Below are 20,102 nucleotides of genomic sequence, written 5' to 3' on the forward strand. Positions count from 1 at the left end.
CCCACGCAGGATGTTCCTGCATCATGTGTTCATGCACTAGTTGGATTTCTTTCTTTCTCTGTAATCTGAATATCAAATATACTTGCTGTTAATTAATATGCTGCTTTTTTTGCACAAGATTTTCAAGTCATTTATTTTGTCAGATGGGCTTTGTTTGTGAGGCTTTGTGCAATAGCACAACACTAATAGGACTGCACAGTATGTGGAAAATCTGTAAGCTTAGGTGCAGGGAGGTAGTGAGAGCTCTCTAATCTCCCTGTAGGCAATTTGAAGCAAACAAACAGTCCTGTATAATATCAATCCATTCCATGCATCCATTCAATCATTCATCCTAACCAGGCCAACCGTTCATGCTCACATTCAAACCTGTGGCCAGTACAGAGTAACTGGTTAGGAGTAATTTAACTTGCACGTCTTTTGACTTTGTGTGGGCAGCTGGGATATCTGAAGAGAACCCACGCGGGGTGGAAGAAGCGGCAGGTTTAGATGCTACTTTGTTTCTGTTGTGTTAGAGCTATTGAAGAGGGGAAAAGCATCTTAAAACAACTGTGCCTAAATCATTTGATGACCGGAAAAGGATGAGTGCATCGAGTGTATAATTAAAAAGATTTTTCTTATTGGTGGGATTTAAGTTAGGGGTTAGGGTTAGGCATTCCCTTTAAAAATAAAGGGATAGCTATAGCATTGTTTAAGATTATTATACAAATGTTTGTTCCTCATGGTTATAGCCTGCACACTCCACTGGGGGGTGTGTGTGTGTGTGTGTGTGTGTGTGTTGTCCTTAATGTGCTGACAGATAATTTTCCACACTGAATCCTTGAAGCACCCACGCAGCCTTAATTAACCTAAACAAGATGTCCTCTGCATGCATGTGGGAAGTAATGCTTTGCTGCTTTTGTTAAGCCTGAAAGGAGGCAGGAGTTGTTGGTATAAATAAAACCCATAACTGAAACATGACCAGGTTAGATGGCTGCGTGCTGTACACTGTAAATTCAGTGTATGGGGATGAGCAAACAGCTAATAAATTACACACACATTTCTTTTACTTTGTAACATCCAGGACAGGAGACCATAACAGTAAATTTAGTGTCACTTGTAAGCAGTCAGATAATGTGTAACAGACGTCCTCGATCATGATGATTCACCATGCTCACAAATCATTCACTAGTTCTTTGGAATAGGTTTTTCCTGATGTCCCTGGAAATAGTCTGGCAGAGACTGCGTTCCTGAAGGCTTTGCTAAACCTCTCAAAGGGAAATTACATCAGCATAAAAGGAGGGCAAGTTAATTCTGATATAAACTGTATATTTTTCTATTCAGTTATTCGTTTGCACCTTTCTCAAAACCTCTGCCATCCTCTAGAGAATAAAATGTGATCTTTTCCATCGTTACACACTTTTTTTCTTGCCAAAATGCAACTTTTAAACTTTATCCGTAGTGCTGTTTTGAATTTAGACGATTTAAAATAGTATTAGGTTGCTTTAATTAATGTTTTTCCTTCATTGTTCCCCTGACTGGTCACCTCTAATCACACACTGGAAATGTGTGTGCAGCCCCCTTCCTAAAGCATGCTGGCCTCTGTGTGGGTGTTGCCTGTAACATTTGCCAGTTCCCTCACATAAACAGGCTACTTTGTTGCTCTGTTTAATCAAAAAACTTCAAGTTCATTTCAGCAGCAATGGCTCTTGTGAACTGTGTGTGTGTGTGTGTGTGTGTGTGTGTGTGTGTGTGTGTGTGTGTGTGTGTGTGTGTGTGTCTCTCGATCTCTCTCTCTCTCTCTCTCTCTCTATATATATATATATATATATATATATATAGATAGATAGATAGATAGATAGATAGATAAGAGATATAGATAGATAGATATATAATTTTTTTTTTTTGTGTGTGTGTGTGTGAGAGTTCAGCAGGTGTAGGGAAATTCAATATTGACTTGTTGACTGCACGTAGGCATTCAGCCACTTAATATCTGAACAGCACCCTATCAGATGTGTGGGTAAACAGACTAGTAACCATAGCAATGTTTAAGGGAAAGCAAGTTTAATTTAACTAGCGATGAAAATTAAAGGTTTTACTCTTAAGTGCATCCATAAAGTATTTAGAACCTTTCACTTGTTTTACATGGTCTATATTCAATATTCCATACTGAAAATGGGAAATTTAGAAGTTATTACAGACTCTTTCAGATTTTAAGCTCTGTCAAGTTAGGTAGGGATTGCCTGTAAACCACCATTTCAAGATCTCAGTTCAGGGATACAGCTGGACCATTCAAGGGCATCCAAAGTGTTATCCCTGAGATACTCTTACACCGTCTGGGCTGTGTGCCTAAGGTCACAGTCCTGTTAGATTTAAAAGGTTAATCACTCGTCCGGTCTGAAGTCCTTCGCACTCTGGAACAGGTTTTTCACCACCTTACTATCTCTGTTCAGTCTTCCCTCACCTGTGACCACTTCTCTTGTCACTGCTCATGAAAAACAAACTTGTTGCTGCCACCATCATGTGTCAATGTTGGGATGATATTGTGCAGGAGATGAGCTGTCCCTGGTTTCCTCCATACACAGTGCTCAGAATTAAAGTCAAAGCAGTCAGTTCCATCAGACCTGCAAGTGTTGTTTATCACAGTTTGACTTGATTTTAACTGCAAAGAAAATGTTTAAATTCTGTTCTTGCGTTGCCATCATGTGGTATTAAGTGTAGATTAATGTGATAAAAGGAATTTAACAATTAATAGGTCAAAGAAAGTCAAGAGGTCACAATTATTATGTAGAATGCAATGCAAATGAGATGTTGCGTCAGTGTGATTTCCTGTGTACTAATGTTGTAGACTAGTCTCATTTTCTTCTTTATACTCTTTTAATCTGCAGTTTTACATCATTATGTCCTCTTCTCTATTTTATGTAATTGTCAACCATACTGAAAATCTCTGAGATTTAATTAACATCAGGCTGTTCATTGGGGTCTGTTTGGTTCCAAGAGATCAGTATGTGAGATGCACGTGACATCTGAGCTTCATATTTGTGTTTGCTCAGATGGATGGAGGCCTGCTTAGAGGAGGACTTGCCGCCTACCACAGAACTGGAGGAAAGACTTAGGAATGGGGTCTACCTTGGCAAGCTCGCCAATTTTTTTGCACCAAAAATGGTTTCAGAGAAAAGGATCTATGACCGAGATCAGTCCCGTTATAAGGTAAGGCTTCTCTTCTTTTACTGAACTTGTTTAAGAAAAGTCAATAAAAACTTTGAACTTTCAGATTGCATCATAAAAGGCAGAATGACTGTTTCCCAGGTACTTCCTGGCAGTTACAAGCAGTTTTAAACCGGAAAGAGGGAGATGTGACAGGCCAGTGTTGAGGGCTAACTGTAAGCTGTTGCAGCTGTTCTGCTGCTACACTAAAGTATAGATATGTTTGTACTTTGCCATATTATACTCAGGGCTCGATATGAGATTTGGCCATCAGACCAGCTCAGCTCTTGCACATAGTTTATGCTTTGTAATAAATCCTTAAATATAAATGCTCATTTTTTTTGCAGTTCATCCCTTTAAATATCTGTGCTTCTGTGGTTATCTTTAGAGTAAAGGACTGCACTTCAGACACACTGACAACACAGTGCAGTGGCTCAGAGCCATGGAGTCAGTGGGCCTCCCTAAGGTAAGGGGCTTGTACAGCTGTTGAAGACACTTTAAGTTCTCTTTCACATTTGTCACACTTTAAGTGGAACGATCTGAAATGCGAGAACATGACTGTTGAAGTTTGTAAGTGCATGATGTAAAAGAGAAAGTTTGTATAGAAAGGTCCTATTTTTTATTTAAGACCATAACATATCTGAACACTGGCTTATGGTTTGTACTTGTTCATGTTAGAGATCAGAAACCACCATGGCACCTAATTTTTACCTCCAATCAATTATAATAAATGTGTAGGAGTAATGCTAGAACAGTATTACTCATATTTTATCATTTATAGCACAACACCAAAGACTGGAAATAAAAACATAAACTGCATCCTGGAAATAAGAATATGGTAAAGTTGTTATCTAGGGCTGGGCCATATTATACCGTTCACGGTAATACCGGTATAATGTTAGGCAACGATAGGAAAATGAAATATCGCGATAGAATATGAGTAAAACGCGCATGCGCAGTGCCTTTGTTTTCATACGCACATGGCCGATTGTTGAGTGAAACAGATGAACCAGAATTGGTTTGTAAAAATGGTGCAACTTCCGTGATGTGGAACTGGTTTGGTGTTTGTCCGTCAGATACACGACAAAGCACATTTTTTTTGCAGAACATGCAAGCGGCCATCGTTATTGTCGTATTTGACGGACTAAGATGCCCTTAAATCTGGGAGTAATCTGGGTCCTAAACTCCGTATACTTCAGGTCAAACGAACACTGCAGCATCACTAAGAGTTAAAAACTGTCTAAATTCTTTCATCTTTAATAAAACGATCAGCATTGCTGCTTTACCAGGTGTAACTATGAAGTTTAACTTCCAGGCATCCATGAAAACAAAATGTATTACATTTAACGGAGTTAGAAGCTAGCAGGAAGCTAGCGGAAGTTAGCTCGCTAGTTTCGCTAGTTACCTAAGCATGATATAGCATGTTCTGACTGAGAGATTTCTGAAAAAAATCAAACGTACAGCTCTGCTATCACTTCCAACATAAATGAAGACAGAAAACTAAACAGCAGTGACCTTTGTAGGGTTACTGAAGTTGGGCTAGCTGGTATATAATGATGTGCTACGTGATCGCTAGCGACACAGCTATGTTAGCATAACATAAACAGTGAAGCTGGAGGACGAACACTAACACTTTTCCACTTATAAAAGTTAACGTTAAGGTTCCTCATGGTTAGAGACAAATGCAATCGCATGGCAGGATGCTGTAAAAGGACCAATCTTCAGTCAGGAGAACAACTGAGATAATCCGTCCACAATACGAGGTTAGTCATTAGTATACTGCAACAACATGGGAATAGAGCCTGCCAGAGAATTCAACATTAATGAATCAATGGTACAGAATTGGAGGAAGCAAGAAGAATGAGTTTAATAAAGTTTGATTTATCTGACTGCTTTGTTTCGCTTAATGTGCCTTATAATCCCGTGCACCTTATGGTCCGAAAAATACGTACTGCACACTGCAGTTTAATGTTGCAAAGCACCTCTTTTTAACTTCAGTGGATATTATACATGGTTATGCTCAGGATATGTCAGCCCATTTCTACTGGAAATGCCTTTTGGTTAAACTTTCAGCAAGGAATTAGCATTTGCACTGTTACATTTTTATAAAGCTTTAATGTACATAAAAACCAGCTTCTTGTTTAAGTGAAAATAAATGGAAGGTTGTCTTTTTGCGCTAGTAATGTTGTGGAGTTGTATTTTGTCTCGCATCAATTATATTGTCAGTTATATCGTTATCGCAAATTTTCAAATATATATCGTGATAAATATTTTTGGCCATATCGCCCTGCTCTATTGTTATCTACTACTGGCTTTTTCTAGTCTTCAGTTCATTTTTATTTCAAACATTTCAAACATGTGCCTTCACAATCATTACAAAATATCGTTCCATTATTTGTTTGAAAAGGAGTAGGCAGAAGTATTTACTTATTTGTCCCTACCCCCTCAAGTTTTACCTCTCATTCATTTAATTTTCTTTTAGTCTTAATTTATTTATTTAAAATTACTTGCAGCTATTCCTACCTCTTAATTCAATGTTGATTTTAAATGCATCATTCGTGTGTTATTATCAAGATAATTATTGAGACAGAGCCCCCCCCCCCCCCCCCCCCCCAAAAAAAAAAAAAAGCAGGAACATGTGGTCCTGTTAAATTGTAGCAGAATGAAAAGTGTCAAGACCATGATAAAGAAGAGTGACTAATACCTGCTGGTGGTTTCTGCTTTCAGATATTCTATCCTGAGACGACAGATGTGTACGATCGCAAAAACATGCCCAAGGTGGTATACTGCATTCATGCATTGAGGTACGACTGAAAGGATCTATTTTGACAGCACAATTGGTCGCTCATCTGTTATCTTCATGTATGTGCAGTGGCTGGGTTCCCCTGGCTGAGTTCTCCTGAAGGATCTACACCTGAATGTTCAGTGTGGTTTCATTTCATGAAATGCAGACCTAAGTGTTGTCTTTGACCTAAAAACTATGTGGTGGTATCTGTCTGTTAGGGTTTAAACTATGAGCCAGGCCAGATTAGATTCAGGCAGCATTACATTTGTCTGTACAATGTTGCCTAATTAATGAATGCAATTTATAGTGTATATAAAAGATGTGCATAGTTTCCAAAGTGAAAAGCTGATTTAATACATGTGACTTTTGTCTGCATTCTTTCTAATCACCACCAGGGGGCAACTCATCTGGTTGTAAAAAATGTGGAAATTGAAGTTTCTCATGTGACTTCATGTGCACATTTCTGTCTGCCATACTGGACACGATGCAACCACCTGTTGCTAGGAAAGTTTCTTCCCTGACTGGTTGGTGGTGGTTCCTGGGGGTTTCTACCTGTTGATGAATGAAATTGGTTGCAAAAAAGGCGCTGCACCAAAAGTCACCTGTGATTTATTTGGATGCTAGCAGATTGCCACTGTTGTTGTTGTTGTTGTTGTTGTTTTTTTCTTTTCTTTTTTTCCTTCTTTTTGTTTATTCAAATACTGGCTAACTACAAGCTGGAAATAGAGAAGAATTCCCCTTCATATTAAAAATTGTGCTTGTGGAAATATCTTTGCTACATTGCTGAGGCTTAAGTTTTAATTAAAAGGGAGCCTTCTCCATATCCAGTTTGTCGCACTTTTCATTTGGAAGTGAACTATGACTGCTGCATTGTGCTAACAACCAAAACTATCATAAAGAGGACTTTTCTACATGGTTGAGGAAAACACGTTTTACCCTAGCAACAGGTGGTTGCCATGACTTTAGCAATCCTTTTTTTTTTTTTTTTCTTTCTTCATCGACTGCTATCAACCTCCAACAACCACTCCCAACCAGTGTTGGGAATTTTTCCCTTATGACCAGTGGTTGCCAGATGGTCATGGATGATCCAACATTGTCACCACGCTTGTCACATGTCCAAAATGGCAGAGAAGTTAATGTCACATGGTTAGTAGTCACATTTCTGCAAAACCTCGATATAAGTCAAATGCTCAGTTGATCCATGACCTCTTTCCGTGGTGTCTTGATGAACTAACGAAAACAACATCATGTTTACTTTGAGTTAAAAGGAGAATAAAGCAGGGAATGGATTAGGTTGGGACAACCATGTAACTAACAAGCCACTCTCCTAGCATGCAATAGCGAAGGTCAGAAGTGCACAGCTCAAGGCTTCCACACAAGATTATAGGTGATGTCATTGTGCCAAGTCCATACAATGTATACAGCGCAGCTGTAGATTATATGGACTAGTACATACTGTTTTCGCTAACATTTATTTATTTAATTTGGATTGGGTTGTGTTGGACTAAACCAAACATTTTGGTTTGAATTGGAAATGAAGTGCTTATTTTGTATCTACAGACAGAATTTATCGACAGCTCATAAAACTACTATGCTTGTGGTCAGATGTTTACACATCATCATGATGGGAATGAATATCATGGTCATTTTAGGCTCTTGATTCCCTTAAACTGTTGTTTTTGTTTGTTTGTTTTTTTTCTCCCAGGGTGGAATGATTGTACAGAATACGTTTTTAATGACTTTAAGAAAAATATAAAACGGTTGCACAAGTTTGAATTGTTTTAGGATATTATCTAATCCATGCCAGGTCAGAAATGCATACAGGCTCAAATGTGTAAACATATTCACCTATCTGTTGTAATAAGTAGTGCTGAAGGTTCAGTTTCTTCTAACTTGACAAAGCCAAGGCCTATTAACTTCATGGTCATGCTTTATTCAACTGGTAGCATAAAATAATTTGTCTGTCAGCACTCACTGGATTAACCAATGCTAAGAACAATGGGAAAGTCCAAGGAACTTGATGAAGATCAAAGAAGGAAAACTGTAGATTGACACAGGTTGGTAAGGTCTCTTGGAGCCATTTCTAAACAACTGCAGTTTCTAAGATCATCAGTTTAAACAACTGTATGCGAGTACAAGTTATTTTGATGTGTAACTGATTTGCCAATATTTAGAAGAAGACCCAAACTGTCACTGTCAGATGAAAGAAAATTGGTGAAAGCCCAGAAACCACAAAGGCTCAAGCCTGCCAAGAACTGGAAAATGCTGGAACGACAGTATCACCTGTTCACAGTGAAGTTGCATGACCATGGGCTGAGAAAATCAACACATTTAAGCTTTACTGAAACTTGAATATTGGACACAACTGATGATCCAAGAGGACAGTGTTTTAGAATGGGTAAAGCAGGCGTTAAACCTCTGGAATGGTCTTCCCAAAGACCCAAGCTCAACCTGATTGAAAATTTGTGGACTACACTTGAAAGCCAGGTTCATGCCAGAAATCCAACCAGTTAAAAATGAATTTGGTGAGTTCTGCTAAGAAGACTGGTCAAATATCCAGCCAGACTCATGCCAGAAGCTTGTTGATGGCTACCAAAAGTATCTGGTCATTGTGCAACTTGCCAAAGGGCATTTAATCAAATACTAGTGGGGCTGTATGTATGGATGTATGTATATATTTGTATTTACTTAATCTTCTTTTAGAGAAAATCCAAAATAATTTCAAACTTGTTGACGTGGTTGTTTTCTAAATTTAATTAAGATGTATGCTGTGCAATCATTCCCCCTGGAAAAAGAACAGTTCAAAAGGCTCATTAAAGAAATCATTCAAATCCCACAAATACCATGATATTCATGACCACGGTGAGCGTACGGAAACTTCTGACCACATTTGTGCAGTGTGTCCATGAAGCTTAACCTCCAATCTATACATCAAAAGCAGAAGTGGTACTTAGTAAATGATATGAAACAGAAACTGGAAAACATTGTTTCTACTTTAGTAGCACAAGGAGGTTCTGTGTGTTACTTTAGATGTGCCATGCTGTATATATTATCCAGACTCTGTTATTGAGCTATAGACAGCTATATTCACTCTATACTATTAGTTGTAGTTTCAGTGTTTAACTTTACGTTTGCTTTCCTGTGAAAGGTTGGTGGTCTTTTTCCGTGGCTTGTGCGTCGCTGTAGGCCCTTGCTTACTTAGTCTAAATGACTGACTTTCTAAACCATCCAGTCAGCTAAGCACACATTTGGGGAGTGGTTATGGGAGCTGCCTGCCTTGTTTTCTCTGTTGTAGTGTTTTGGTGAGGTCCTTTGAGAATTGGGTTCCTTCCTCCCCTTATGCACACACGTGCTCTTCCTTCCTGCAAATCCAGTTCAAGTCCCACAAGTTCCCATTGAATGTTATTCCTCCTTAGGTACAATGCTGACCTCATAAGTAGATGTTTTAATTCTTCTCAGAGTGGTAGAGATTTGGAAAAAAAAAAAAAAAAAAAGGGAATCCACCAAGCTAGTCAGCTGATCGTCTTTAACCCCTGTGGCTGGTAATCAGCCACCTTCATTAACCCCAGTCAGCTGTTGTTGTTTGTATCCCAGACCGAATCAGTTGCCTGCATGTTGGAAAATTACCCTTTGTAAAAGCAGATTTTTTAGATGGTCTCTTTCAAACCTCTCTGTGCCAAGGACAGAGTGCATCTTATGTTTACACATGCTGGGACCAAAGGGCAGAACAACCACTAGCTACTACAACTCCTTTATTCAGAGCTGTACTGATGCCAGACCTCCCTCGCCTCTGTCAGTGCGCCCCAGGGCAGCTGTGGCTACAATGTAGCTTGCCATCGCCAGTGTGTGAATGTGTGTGTGTGAATGGGTGAATGACTGAATGTAGTGTGAAGCGCTTTGGGGTCCTTAGGGACTAGAAAAGCGCTATACAAATGCAGGCCATTTACCATTTAAGTATCTATAATTCATTGCCAGTTACCCAGTACCTGCCGGAAGATGAAAGTTTTATGAAGTTTCCAGTCACCTCCTTGTTAAATTTATCTGCTAGGTAGTGCACGGAGTCTGCTTAGTGTTGTCACAGTGCTTATTGTAATTTGAGACAGTGCTACCCCCTTGTGGTGTAAGTGTGACACTGCAGAGAAGATGATACCGAAGCGATCTTGATCGAAAAAATAAATAGTTTTATTTTCATGGTATGATCTACAGTGTTTTGTATCGCTTATTTTTTGCACAACTCTTACATCGTATGTGTTTGTCTTTTTTTTTTCCAGCTTGTACTTGTACAAACTGGGAATTGCACCACAGATTCAAGACCTTCTAGGGAAAGTGGACTTCACAGGTAACCATCTACCATATAAATTACCTGAAAGTGAAACATAGCACAAACCTTATAACGCACAATATCATTCATACTACATTCATATTATTAGTCCAGCATCACTTTGCTTGTTAGTCCTCACGTGATGGTACAACACAACACGGTTCCCATGTGTTCTTCATGTTATAGCAGAATTTTATGACCAATGGTTCATTACCAGAGATCAGGCTCTTATCACTAGTGATGATCATCCACTCAAGTAATGGGACCATAAATGGAACAATTTATAAATTGCAGCTGCCCTAAAAGCAGGACGATGACCTTGAAGGGGAAATTGGATTTAAAAAGTGGGGGAGCTATTAGCTTTTTATGGGGCAAGGCCCTGAACCTTTTGATGGCACCTCGTGTGTACCCATGTTCTCCTGCAAGCAACTGTCATGGTGCTCTAAGAGCAACATGTCTTCATCTTAATTTTCCTCTAACAAAGGACATTTACTCTCCTCATGTGTGGTGTGAGGGGTCTGTTGTTCTAATATCACTTGATCATTTTTAACTAGTTTTTTGAATGTTATGAAATATTTATTTTAGGGTTTTGGCAGATTGATTTTAAGTCGTTGTTAGTGTTCTGATGCCCCATTTAACAGTTATACTGGTTAGAAATTTGTCCCAACTGTATGTTTTGTTTTGTTTTGTTGTTGTTGTTGTTTTTATTTGTTTATTTTATTTTTTTATTCCAATGTGCCGTGTTGCAGCTGTTTCATGTCAGTAATATATGTGTTTTACAGAGGAAGAGATCAGTAACATGAGGAGTGAACTGGAAAAGTATGGCATTCAGATGCCAGCTTTCAGTAAAATTGGAGGTATCCTGGCCAATGAGCTGTCGATTGATGAAGCTGCCTGTGAGTGATCTTTTAACCTTGTGATCTTTTAACCACTCAGTTGTTTTTGACTGAAGTAAACGGAGTTATCTGATCTGATATGTGATATCCTCCACTAAATCCATGTTTTGTTTTTTTTCCTTAGTACATGCTGCTGTGATTGCCATCAATGAAGCGGTTGATAGAGGTCAAGCATCTGTCACAATGGGAGCCCTGAACAATCCTAACGCAATGCTGAGGAACACACAGGAACCTCTGGCCCAAGAATATCAGGACACACTGAGTCAGACCAAGTCTCGCAAGCGGGATCAGTCCTCAGGGAGGGTGAGAAGACAAACACTTCAGTGATCTCTTGGAGCTTTTTCCTTTTTATTTAGTATCTTAGCTGCAGGGCTAGCTCTACACTGGAGTCTTAATGCTTTAAAATGTAGCTGCATGCTAGAATAGACTGGACTGCTGAGTCATAAAACAGGTTGTGCTGTATCAGAGACTGAGAATAGGCAATTCTGATTGCTTACCAGCGTACACTGAGGCAAAGGAATTATGAGTGTTATAAACACTCATAAGGTTTGTAATTTGGGAAAACATCATCTTGGAGGGGATCCATCAATATTTTCTATCGACTGTTCACACCTTGGTTTTAGAGCCACCGTTTGGTTTATAATTGTTTTTTAATTATTTTTTAGATGGAAAAAATAAAACAATGCAACTTTCTCATCTTCAGCCTTGTTAAAATTGTCCTCACCCCTTTAACCTGAACCAACCTTGAACCATGTAAGCAGGTTTGATTAAGTTACACCTCTTACTGCTGCTGAGGTTGACATGTTTTCTGTGTTCAAGAGCACACGTGCTGACCACAGACAGATTTTAAGAGCTGTATGTCTGAATGTAGTTTCTAGAAATTTCTGAATCATGTGTGTTATTTGAGACATTTTCCAAAGGAATATAAAGAAGTGTGATATGTATGTGGCAGCTATATTAACTCGAGAACTGCACGGACATCTGAAAATGGTTGCCTGCGCTGATGTGCTCTACAGGCTTTGCCAGCACATTCCAGTGACTGCATTGTAAGCTGTATTTACCTAACGCTCCACGCCATCCAGCACCTCTCCTCCCATTCTCTTTACAAACGCTGTGCAAACAGTAGCACTAGCTTTTCTTTTCTTTTTTTAATTGATATTACCACACCAATTTAAATGAGAATGGGAGGCAGTAAATACAACCTGCTAAAATATAGTGCGCTTTGTTTTTTTTTTTAACAATTATATGCATATAATGTGATTATATTTTCTTTGTCTCCCTCTGTTAGCGGTCCTCAGTTGCTGCTGAAGAAAGAGATGTTTATGAGGAGCTGCTGAATCAACAGGAAATCCAGACATGCATTGATCTTGTCAACAGTAAGAACTTCCCTATGTTTGCTTTACACACATTCTCACTTAAACACTGTCATGTGTCGCAGATGTTTTTGTCTTTGTGTGAGATGGGCCTTTATGGGTATTAGGTCTAAACATCTGTTAAATCAGATTATGCAGCACAATTACACAGTTAATCAAAACAATATTAAAGTTAAAAAGGATCTGCTCACTGTCTTTATTTTTCCTGTCTCCAGCCCAGGAAGCTATAAGGCAGGTGAATCATGCTGTGTCGAGCCAGGATCAAGCTGCTCTGCTGGCTGCGCTTAGGCTCAACGTGCTGGCCTTGCTCGGTGTTCAGGAGTCAAACAGCCGGTGGTATCTGGAACATTTTACCAACTACTGTCAGCATAAATCTAAGGTATACAGAGTCAGAGCTTGTTTGCTCAGTTGTTGGATTTAATTCCAGCAGTGTGTGTGAGAGAGAGAGAGAGAGATCCATATTTCAGACTTTGTGGTCTTCTTGTTATCCAAGCATTTGTTACAAGTGAGCAATGGCCTGCTTTCACATGAAATATCTAACTCCACCTTCAAATAATAAAAATAATCAAGTCAAAATGCAAAGAAAAACGAGCCATTTCTTTAATGGGGTCTTTTTGGATATCTGCTTAGTGTAATCTAATGTTTCTTCTTCAGGAAGGTGGAAGGGTCCAGATTCTGGACAAGGAAGAGATTCAGCGAGTTGTCAGCTCCTGCAATGACTTTGCCGAAGCAGAGAAACGAAGTAAGTGGCTTTTGTAACTTCGGGCTGTTTACTAATGAGTTAAAATTCAAACTACCTAATCACCCAAATACGACTCATGATAAGTATTTAATATGGGTTCTTAAAGGTCCTTCAGAACATCATGTATAAGGTTGTACGAAATACTGTTTTCGTTCATTTGGGGAATTGATTCCAAGTTATAATGTAAAACACGACTTTGTTGTCATTTTCTTAATCAGAACTTGAAGCAGTTGCAAGAATCAATACAGCCATTCGCCTGGGCAATGCTTTGGAAACAGTGGAGGAGCTGATGAACCCGGAGGCACAGCTGCCAATTGTCTACCAAACTGCTGCCAACCTCTACCAGGCTGAGCTTTTCAGTTTGCAGCTACAAGGGGGACGGGTGAGGCATGTTTCAGACTTTTACTCTGTGCACATGGATGTTGATGGGTATTGACAAGGTCAGCGATATACATGTATATACATGCGCACACACACACACTCTGCAGGCAACAATTTTCTGATCCAGTATTTTATGTTTTTCAGTCTGGACTGAGCCACGAGGAACTGAGTGTAGCTGTAGAGATGCTGTCAGCTGTCGCAGTGCTGAATGAAGTACTAGACACCAAAGACCCACAGGCTGTGATTGAGCAGCTAACAGACTCTCCCCTGGGCTTTACCAACATAGACCAAGACAACCTTAACAGGTAAGATAGCCGCAGGATAGATGAGGAAGCAAAAGGAAGTGTTATTGTTTACTCACCTTCCCCCCCAGTGTTCCCATTTAGTGGATTCATCTACTTTTAAGTCAGGCTGTGGAAACGACACAGAGACCATAAAGAAGAGTTATTGTGATTTATTGCAGAATGTTTATACAACATGTTTATGGCAGTTTTTAATATATAACTACTTTACCCAACTTCTTATCAACATTACTGCTAATAAATAACTCTTTACTTATCTCGGTCACTTTGTGCAGCAGCTAATAGTTAAAAAACTAATCCCTGGTAGTTAAACATAACAGTTCAACCATATTGTGGTAGTTTTAACCTAATAGCATTTAATTTATATTATACTAACAAGAACATACAATATGTGAATTTTTAGTGATTTACACATTCACCTAACAACAGAAAGACCCCCAATTTCATCCTGGGAAGAAACCCAAAATCCCTTTGGTGGTTGTTTGAGGGGGAGAAAAACTAATTTGACCAGATAAAATCTGCAGAGCTTTTTTTTTTCTGTATGATGATTTTTCTTCTAGTCTGTTAGTTGCTTGGTATATTGAATGCACCACATGAACAAAAATCAGTTTATGTCTAAAAATGGGTAGCAGGTTGGTGTAACTTTTGGTTCCTCTCAGACATTTGTCCTGCTGTACTGTATGACGGGACACTTATAAGCTTATAAGGTTAACGATTTGCTTCACAAAGTTATCAGTTTACAATACAGACAACACTTGGTTCCACACTGCTGTCTGCTCAGCTGTGGTGCTAAAGTGCTAAATGCAGCTGTGCTGTGGTGGGCAGGCTATGAGGACACCAAAAATTACACCCATGAGTGTTTTGTTGTTGCTGTAATGTCATAGTTTTTTCTTTTATTTATTTATGACTTAAAAATTAAGTTATAATGTATTTGCGCATCCAAACAATTTCTGGTTACATGAGTCCTTCTTTCCTCAGGTATTCTGACATGCTTATCAAAGAGCGAGCTGAGGCGCTTTCCACGGGCCAAGAGTTTCTAACCTGGAATGATGTCCAGAAATGCATCGACACCGTGAATGTTCAGGTCCAAGAAGAGCATGAACGTAAGAACGTCTTGCTGATTTCCTCTTCTAGTTTACATATTTTAGCAAGTGTTTTGCCCTGTGCAGCTAATCAATTTGCTATGCAATTTGGTGACTACTGAATGAATCATTAGGCTTCTCCTTGTTTCTCCTCGTACATTGTAAAACAATGTCAGTTCTCTAAACTTTGCTAGGACATATCTGCACATAACAAAACTAGAACTGGCCACTTAATAAAAGCAGGAGATTTGATACTTGCTGTAAATGTAACTAATACACAGTGATCTTTTGTTGAGTAACATACGGCGATATGTTGTACGTAGAGAGAGATGAGGCATGTAGAAGCTCACAGACATGTACAGTTCAGACAGACATGTGACAATTACTCATGCCTGGACTGAAACCTGAAGGTGCTGGTGATTCCTTAAAGTGCTTTTGTCTGCTAAGAGAACCATATCAGACATCACACTGAGTCAAGCTACGATATCACACCCAATCTAAATTGTAATTTTGAGAATAACAAACGATTAACTGCAAACTGCTCAAACATAAATAATTTCCTTGAGGCTCAAAAAGGCGTAAAACTACACAGTTTGCTGAGGTGGACATGACGTAAAGGTGCTCAAAATACTCCCACTGTTTCAGGAATATTCTCAAATTACAGATGTTTGAAACCTTAGAACAGTTTTTTAGGCATCGTCTTACACTGAAAAATGAAACACAATCTGTGCTCTTAACTTGTCTGAGAGGCTTTTGTTTTTTTGTTTTTTGGTCCTCCACCTACAGGAATCATAGCCATAGCTGAGATCAATGAGGCACTAAACTCAGGTGATCATGAGCAGACCCTTGCAGCCCTCCTCCTCCCTACAGCCAAGTTGTCGGGGGTGAACCCAGCCACAGCCAAACACTACCATGATGTCCTTCAAAATACCAAACAACTTCTCTGCCAGGTAGGCGAACATTTCTTTAGTCATTTTGAATTTGAGTAGAAAAATATACTTGCACCATCCACAGCTAGATATTGTGGAAAACGTCATTATAGCTGAACGAATCCTTATTTTGTTTATTTATTCATTTTGTAAGTTTTTTTTATTATTTAAACCTGTCCTGTGCAGCAAGCAGGATCATGGTCTGAATGCTTTATTGTGGAAAGCACATTTGCTTTCCTAAGAGGGGCATAGACTCTTGTAATTGTTTTTGGGTCATTATTCATTTTATTTTATTATTCATATTATTATCTGTGTGGGTATTAAGCTGGGGGTGATGCCAGGTTGGTGAAAGATAGAAAAAAGGGTGAAGTAAACGGGCATTTCGGTCTCCAACTCGCTAACAAAGCACACATTTAAATGATATGCAGCAACTGAAAGACAAAACAGAGGGAGGGACACAAATATAGAATTTTGCTGTGTGTGTGTGTGAGAGGATGTGAGTGTCTGTGTACGGCAACAATGCCCCAACAACAACAACAATTTTTGTTGTTGTTGTATTTTGTTTTTAACCATCAGTTGCACACAGAGGTTTTTCATAAATTACTCATTCTGTGGTCAACACTCGACCTTCAACAAACAAAAGACGTCAAGCAAGAATTCACGAGACAAAATAAAACAATTGAAATTAAAAAGGTGCTCTTTTGAGCTTACAACACATAAAAATAATAAAATAAAAAATTTGATGACCTCAAATTACAGAAACAAAAGTCTAGATAGTGACTATAAAAACGACTGACATAGAACAGTCACAAGTATCACAGCTGGTTTATTTAATGTTTTCTTTGGTGTGTGGGGAGACGTTGACATGTGGAGTTTAAAAAGTCTTAATTTTGTAGTGGAGAACTTTTCAGCTGGTAGAATAAATTCGTGGTATTGCTTCCTCTTGCGGCAAATGTTTACGGCACGTTTTGCAAATTACCGCATTTTGTTCAGCGAGTCTCATTCCCTCGCTCGTCCAGTAGGATATAAACACACATGCTCAGCGCAGTGCGCCAGGTAGAAAATTTTCTGTTTGGGAGGGAGGGGAATTAATGATTGTGCAGCATGTGGGAGGAAAAAAAAAACCTCACAGGGAATTGCATGCAGACAGCTTAATATTGCCATGGCAATTTATAAAGCCATTTTAACTATCGTGAGTGGAAAAACTTGCAATACATCGAGTATATTTGAATTATCTCCCACCCTTACTGTGTGGTAATTAAAAATGAGAAACATATGACTGCACAGCCAGCAAAGCCACGTGAATGGCCCTACCAACCTATGCAGCTCATGTCCCCCCTGAGACCCTACGTGCGTGGGTGATGTGTTGTCAGAGAAGCAGAGGGAGGAGAAGGCACGGGATGATGATTAAGATCAGGAGGTAGAGGACTCCCCCTGGAAGGAAAGGGCGAGCAAAGCAGGTTCAGTAAGCACCCCCACTTCCTCCATGAATCATTATTTAAACCGTGTCATAACTTTGTCCTGTTAGTTTTGTTATACAGCAGTTTTTTATCCTATGTCACTTCTTTACATTAGGTCATGTATATATCTATCTGAATTGCTCAATCTTGATTTTAAAGTAACGGATATATCGTTTACAAAAAGTATTGTTGACTTTTGGATATAATTTTAATGAAAAAATGAACAAAACATGACACATAAAACATGTTTTTAGTATACATGGAAACAAATAACACTATGGCCACATTAATAGTTTCTGATTCTGTCCGGTCTTCAGTTTGTCATTTTCCCTTGTGACTTCCTGCTGTGTTCCAACAATAGTCCAGGCTTGGGTTTTGTTTTGTTTTTTTTGTATACATGTCCAGTATCACGTCATAACTGCTTGTCTCGGAGATATCTCGCGGAGAGAAATAAATTGTAGTTCTGAAGCCGCTGTCTTGGAAATAAGCATACACAGGAAGGGATCAAGACAACTGTGGAAACAGCAGAGACACACAGCTACTCTAAAGTATCCATACACGCTGTCGTCCCCACCGGAAAACAGGCGGATGTAGTGGGCCATATGCAGGACTCCGCTGGGCAAGAAGCACACCAAGAAGATGCTGAAAACCAGAGTGCTGACTCTGATAAATGGCTTCCAGTCACAAGCACTTTGACCTAGATGGTAAATTACAGCCACATGGGCATAGATACAAAAGAGGAAGGGCGTTATAAAGATAAGCATCAGCCTATATGGCACCAGATGGGAGTGTGATTTTTCGTCTAGGGGAAGTACATCATGACATGTTGTGATCCCCAGCTGGGAGATGTTGTAACTCTGCCTGACAAGGAGCTCAGGCACAACAGCAGCCCCGAACAGGAACCATATAACCAAGCACGTCCACACCGCCAGTGTTTTCGTAGCAAGTCTCCTGTACATGAATGGTTTGACCACAGCCAGGTAGCTGTTCAGGCTGATGCACGCGATGGTCTGAGCTGAGCAGTAAACATTACCGTAAAACAAAGCCGTAATCAGCCGGCAGGAGGTTTCCCCAAATATCCAGTTGTTCCCATTGAAGTGGTAGTGAACACGCAGCGAAAGGGAAAGCAGGAGCAGCAGGTCAGACAGCGCCAGGTTCAGGTGAAGAACGACTGTGGAAAAGGACTGTGCTCTGAGCCGGACTCTGAGAAAGGCCAGAATGTAGCCGTTGGAGGGGATGCCCACCAGCATAGACAGGATGTACGATGAGGGTATGACCCAGGTGCTGAGCACCCCTGTGGTATAGGCTGTCACTGGATCCTCTGGCTTCACATGCAAGTTTCTGCCTGTGTCATTATAGTCGGCCTTAAAGGTCCTTGGATTCACTGTGTGAGGTTGGATTTTGGTCCTGTTTTTGTTTCCTGTAAAGAGTAGAAAACAGTTTTTACACCTTCAAACCAACTTTCATGCAAAAAGTTTTTTTTCTTTTGTACCAAAATGTTCTGAAGGTTTTTTGTTTTGTTTTAAAGAAGTAATTTTGGTTTTCTATTTTGTGAGTCTGAGTTGGGAAAAGAGCTTTCCCAGTTGTTGGATACCAAAATGTACTTTTTCTACAAGATTTAAGCTTTTTTCTTTTTCTTTTTTTTTTTAAAGAGTTATCCTTTTAGTAATGTGTTAACTTAAGAAACTTACCATCAAGCTGATTGGTCTGCACTGCCATCAAACAAATGAGTAGTCCTGGCATGAGGTCAAACATGTCACCGTTAAGTTGATATTCCAGTATTTCCCAGTTAATTAGGCTTCAGCCCTCTTGGTTTTGCTTCTTGTCAGGAGTTTTCCACCAGTAAAACTTTGTGTTTTGCATCTCTTCAGTGCAGCGGTCGAGCTGATAATGGTGTGAGCTCAAACTCAGCTTCCTGGCAGTGTATACAGAAGCATGTTTCCTGCCTGGACTTGAAAACTGAATTCCCTGCTGTCTGCGTCAGTCACAGCCCTCTGAATCACTGGAGTGGGGGAAAAAACTACTTAATGGTTTACAGAGCTGTTTATCGTGTTTGTCCAAGGAGTTTGGTTCATTTAAGACATTTGACTGGTTTTGGTTTTATTACTTTTGTTAAAATGGGATTTGGTGTTTGTCAGCCTAGTGAATTAGAAGCTGGTTTTCAGACAACATAAAATGTGTAGCAATTACATCATGAATGCAATAAAGGAAGTGAAATGTGTGCTTGAAGATGGTCATTTAGTAAAGTGTTTTCCCAGGACAGTGTTTTTCTTTCTTCCTGTCTTGCCTCCATGCTGTGCTGCTTTTGAAGGACTGCTATGTTCTTCTGGCTTGCGCTATCACATCACATCACGCATGTAATATCTCTTATGACACCCTCAATATATGAGGAGTGCGTGAAACGCACAAGTAATGTCTTTACTTTCAGACTGCTTCAGTGTTTTGTAAACAGCGACTTCCTTCCTGATGGTCTTGTGGTCGATGATGCACCCCTTGATGTTGTCTAAAATTAGCTTGAGAACAAACATAAGGATCAAGCTGAATAAACATGCTGTGTTTGTTCTGACTTTTGAGCCCATTATAGACTGAGGTCATTGCTTTAAGTGGTGGGCTAGGATATGGTTGCAGGTCATCTTTTGTCAACTTTT

At 39.5% G+C, this 20,102-nt stretch overlaps 2 protein-coding genes across 4 annotated transcripts in view; one reads left to right on the plus strand and one right to left on the minus strand.

Moving 5' to 3' along the window:
• The window catches only part of iqgap2 (IQ motif containing GTPase activating protein 2), a 38,683-nt gene that overhangs the window by 7,008 nt on the left and 11,573 nt on the right, over positions 1-20,102 (plus strand). For 2 of the 3 annotated variants that reach the window (XM_082553659.1, XM_082553660.1), the window contains 13 exons: positions 3,030-3,186; positions 3,572-3,649; positions 5,911-5,987; positions 10,240-10,307; positions 11,072-11,185; positions 11,310-11,488; positions 12,474-12,561; positions 12,774-12,937; positions 13,213-13,300; positions 13,519-13,682; positions 13,826-13,986; positions 14,962-15,086; positions 15,852-16,015. In XM_082553659.1, coding sequence (XP_082409785.1) covers positions 3,030-3,186; positions 3,572-3,649; positions 5,911-5,987; positions 10,240-10,307; positions 11,072-11,185; positions 11,310-11,488; positions 12,474-12,561; positions 12,774-12,937; positions 13,213-13,300; positions 13,519-13,682; positions 13,826-13,986; positions 14,962-15,086; positions 15,852-16,015 — 1,627 coding nt within the window. Of the gene's footprint in view, positions 1-3,029; positions 3,187-3,571; positions 3,650-4,715; positions 4,947-5,910; positions 5,988-10,239; positions 10,308-11,071; positions 11,186-11,309; positions 11,489-12,473; positions 12,562-12,773; positions 12,938-13,212; positions 13,301-13,518; positions 13,683-13,825; positions 13,987-14,961; positions 15,087-15,851; positions 16,016-20,102 lie in introns of those variants that run through there. The other variant, XM_082553661.1, reaches the window with a different exon arrangement.
• On the minus strand, positions 17,764-19,449 carry f2rl2 (coagulation factor II (thrombin) receptor-like 2). The gene is made up of 2 exons (XM_082553666.1): positions 19,146-19,449; positions 17,764-18,874 (listed from the first exon to the last, which is right to left on the minus strand). The coding sequence occupies exons 1-2, from the start codon at positions 19,207-19,209 to the stop codon at positions 17,862-17,864; spliced, it is 1,077 nt and encodes a 358-aa protein (XP_082409792.1). The 5' UTR covers positions 19,210-19,449; the 3' UTR covers positions 17,764-17,861.

The sequence above is a fragment of the Aulonocara stuartgranti genome (assembly GCF_965226115.1).
Source record: "Aulonocara stuartgranti genome assembly, chromosome: 12".
In the NCBI taxonomy this organism is placed as follows: Eukaryota; Metazoa; Chordata; class Actinopteri; order Cichliformes; family Cichlidae; genus Aulonocara; species Aulonocara stuartgranti.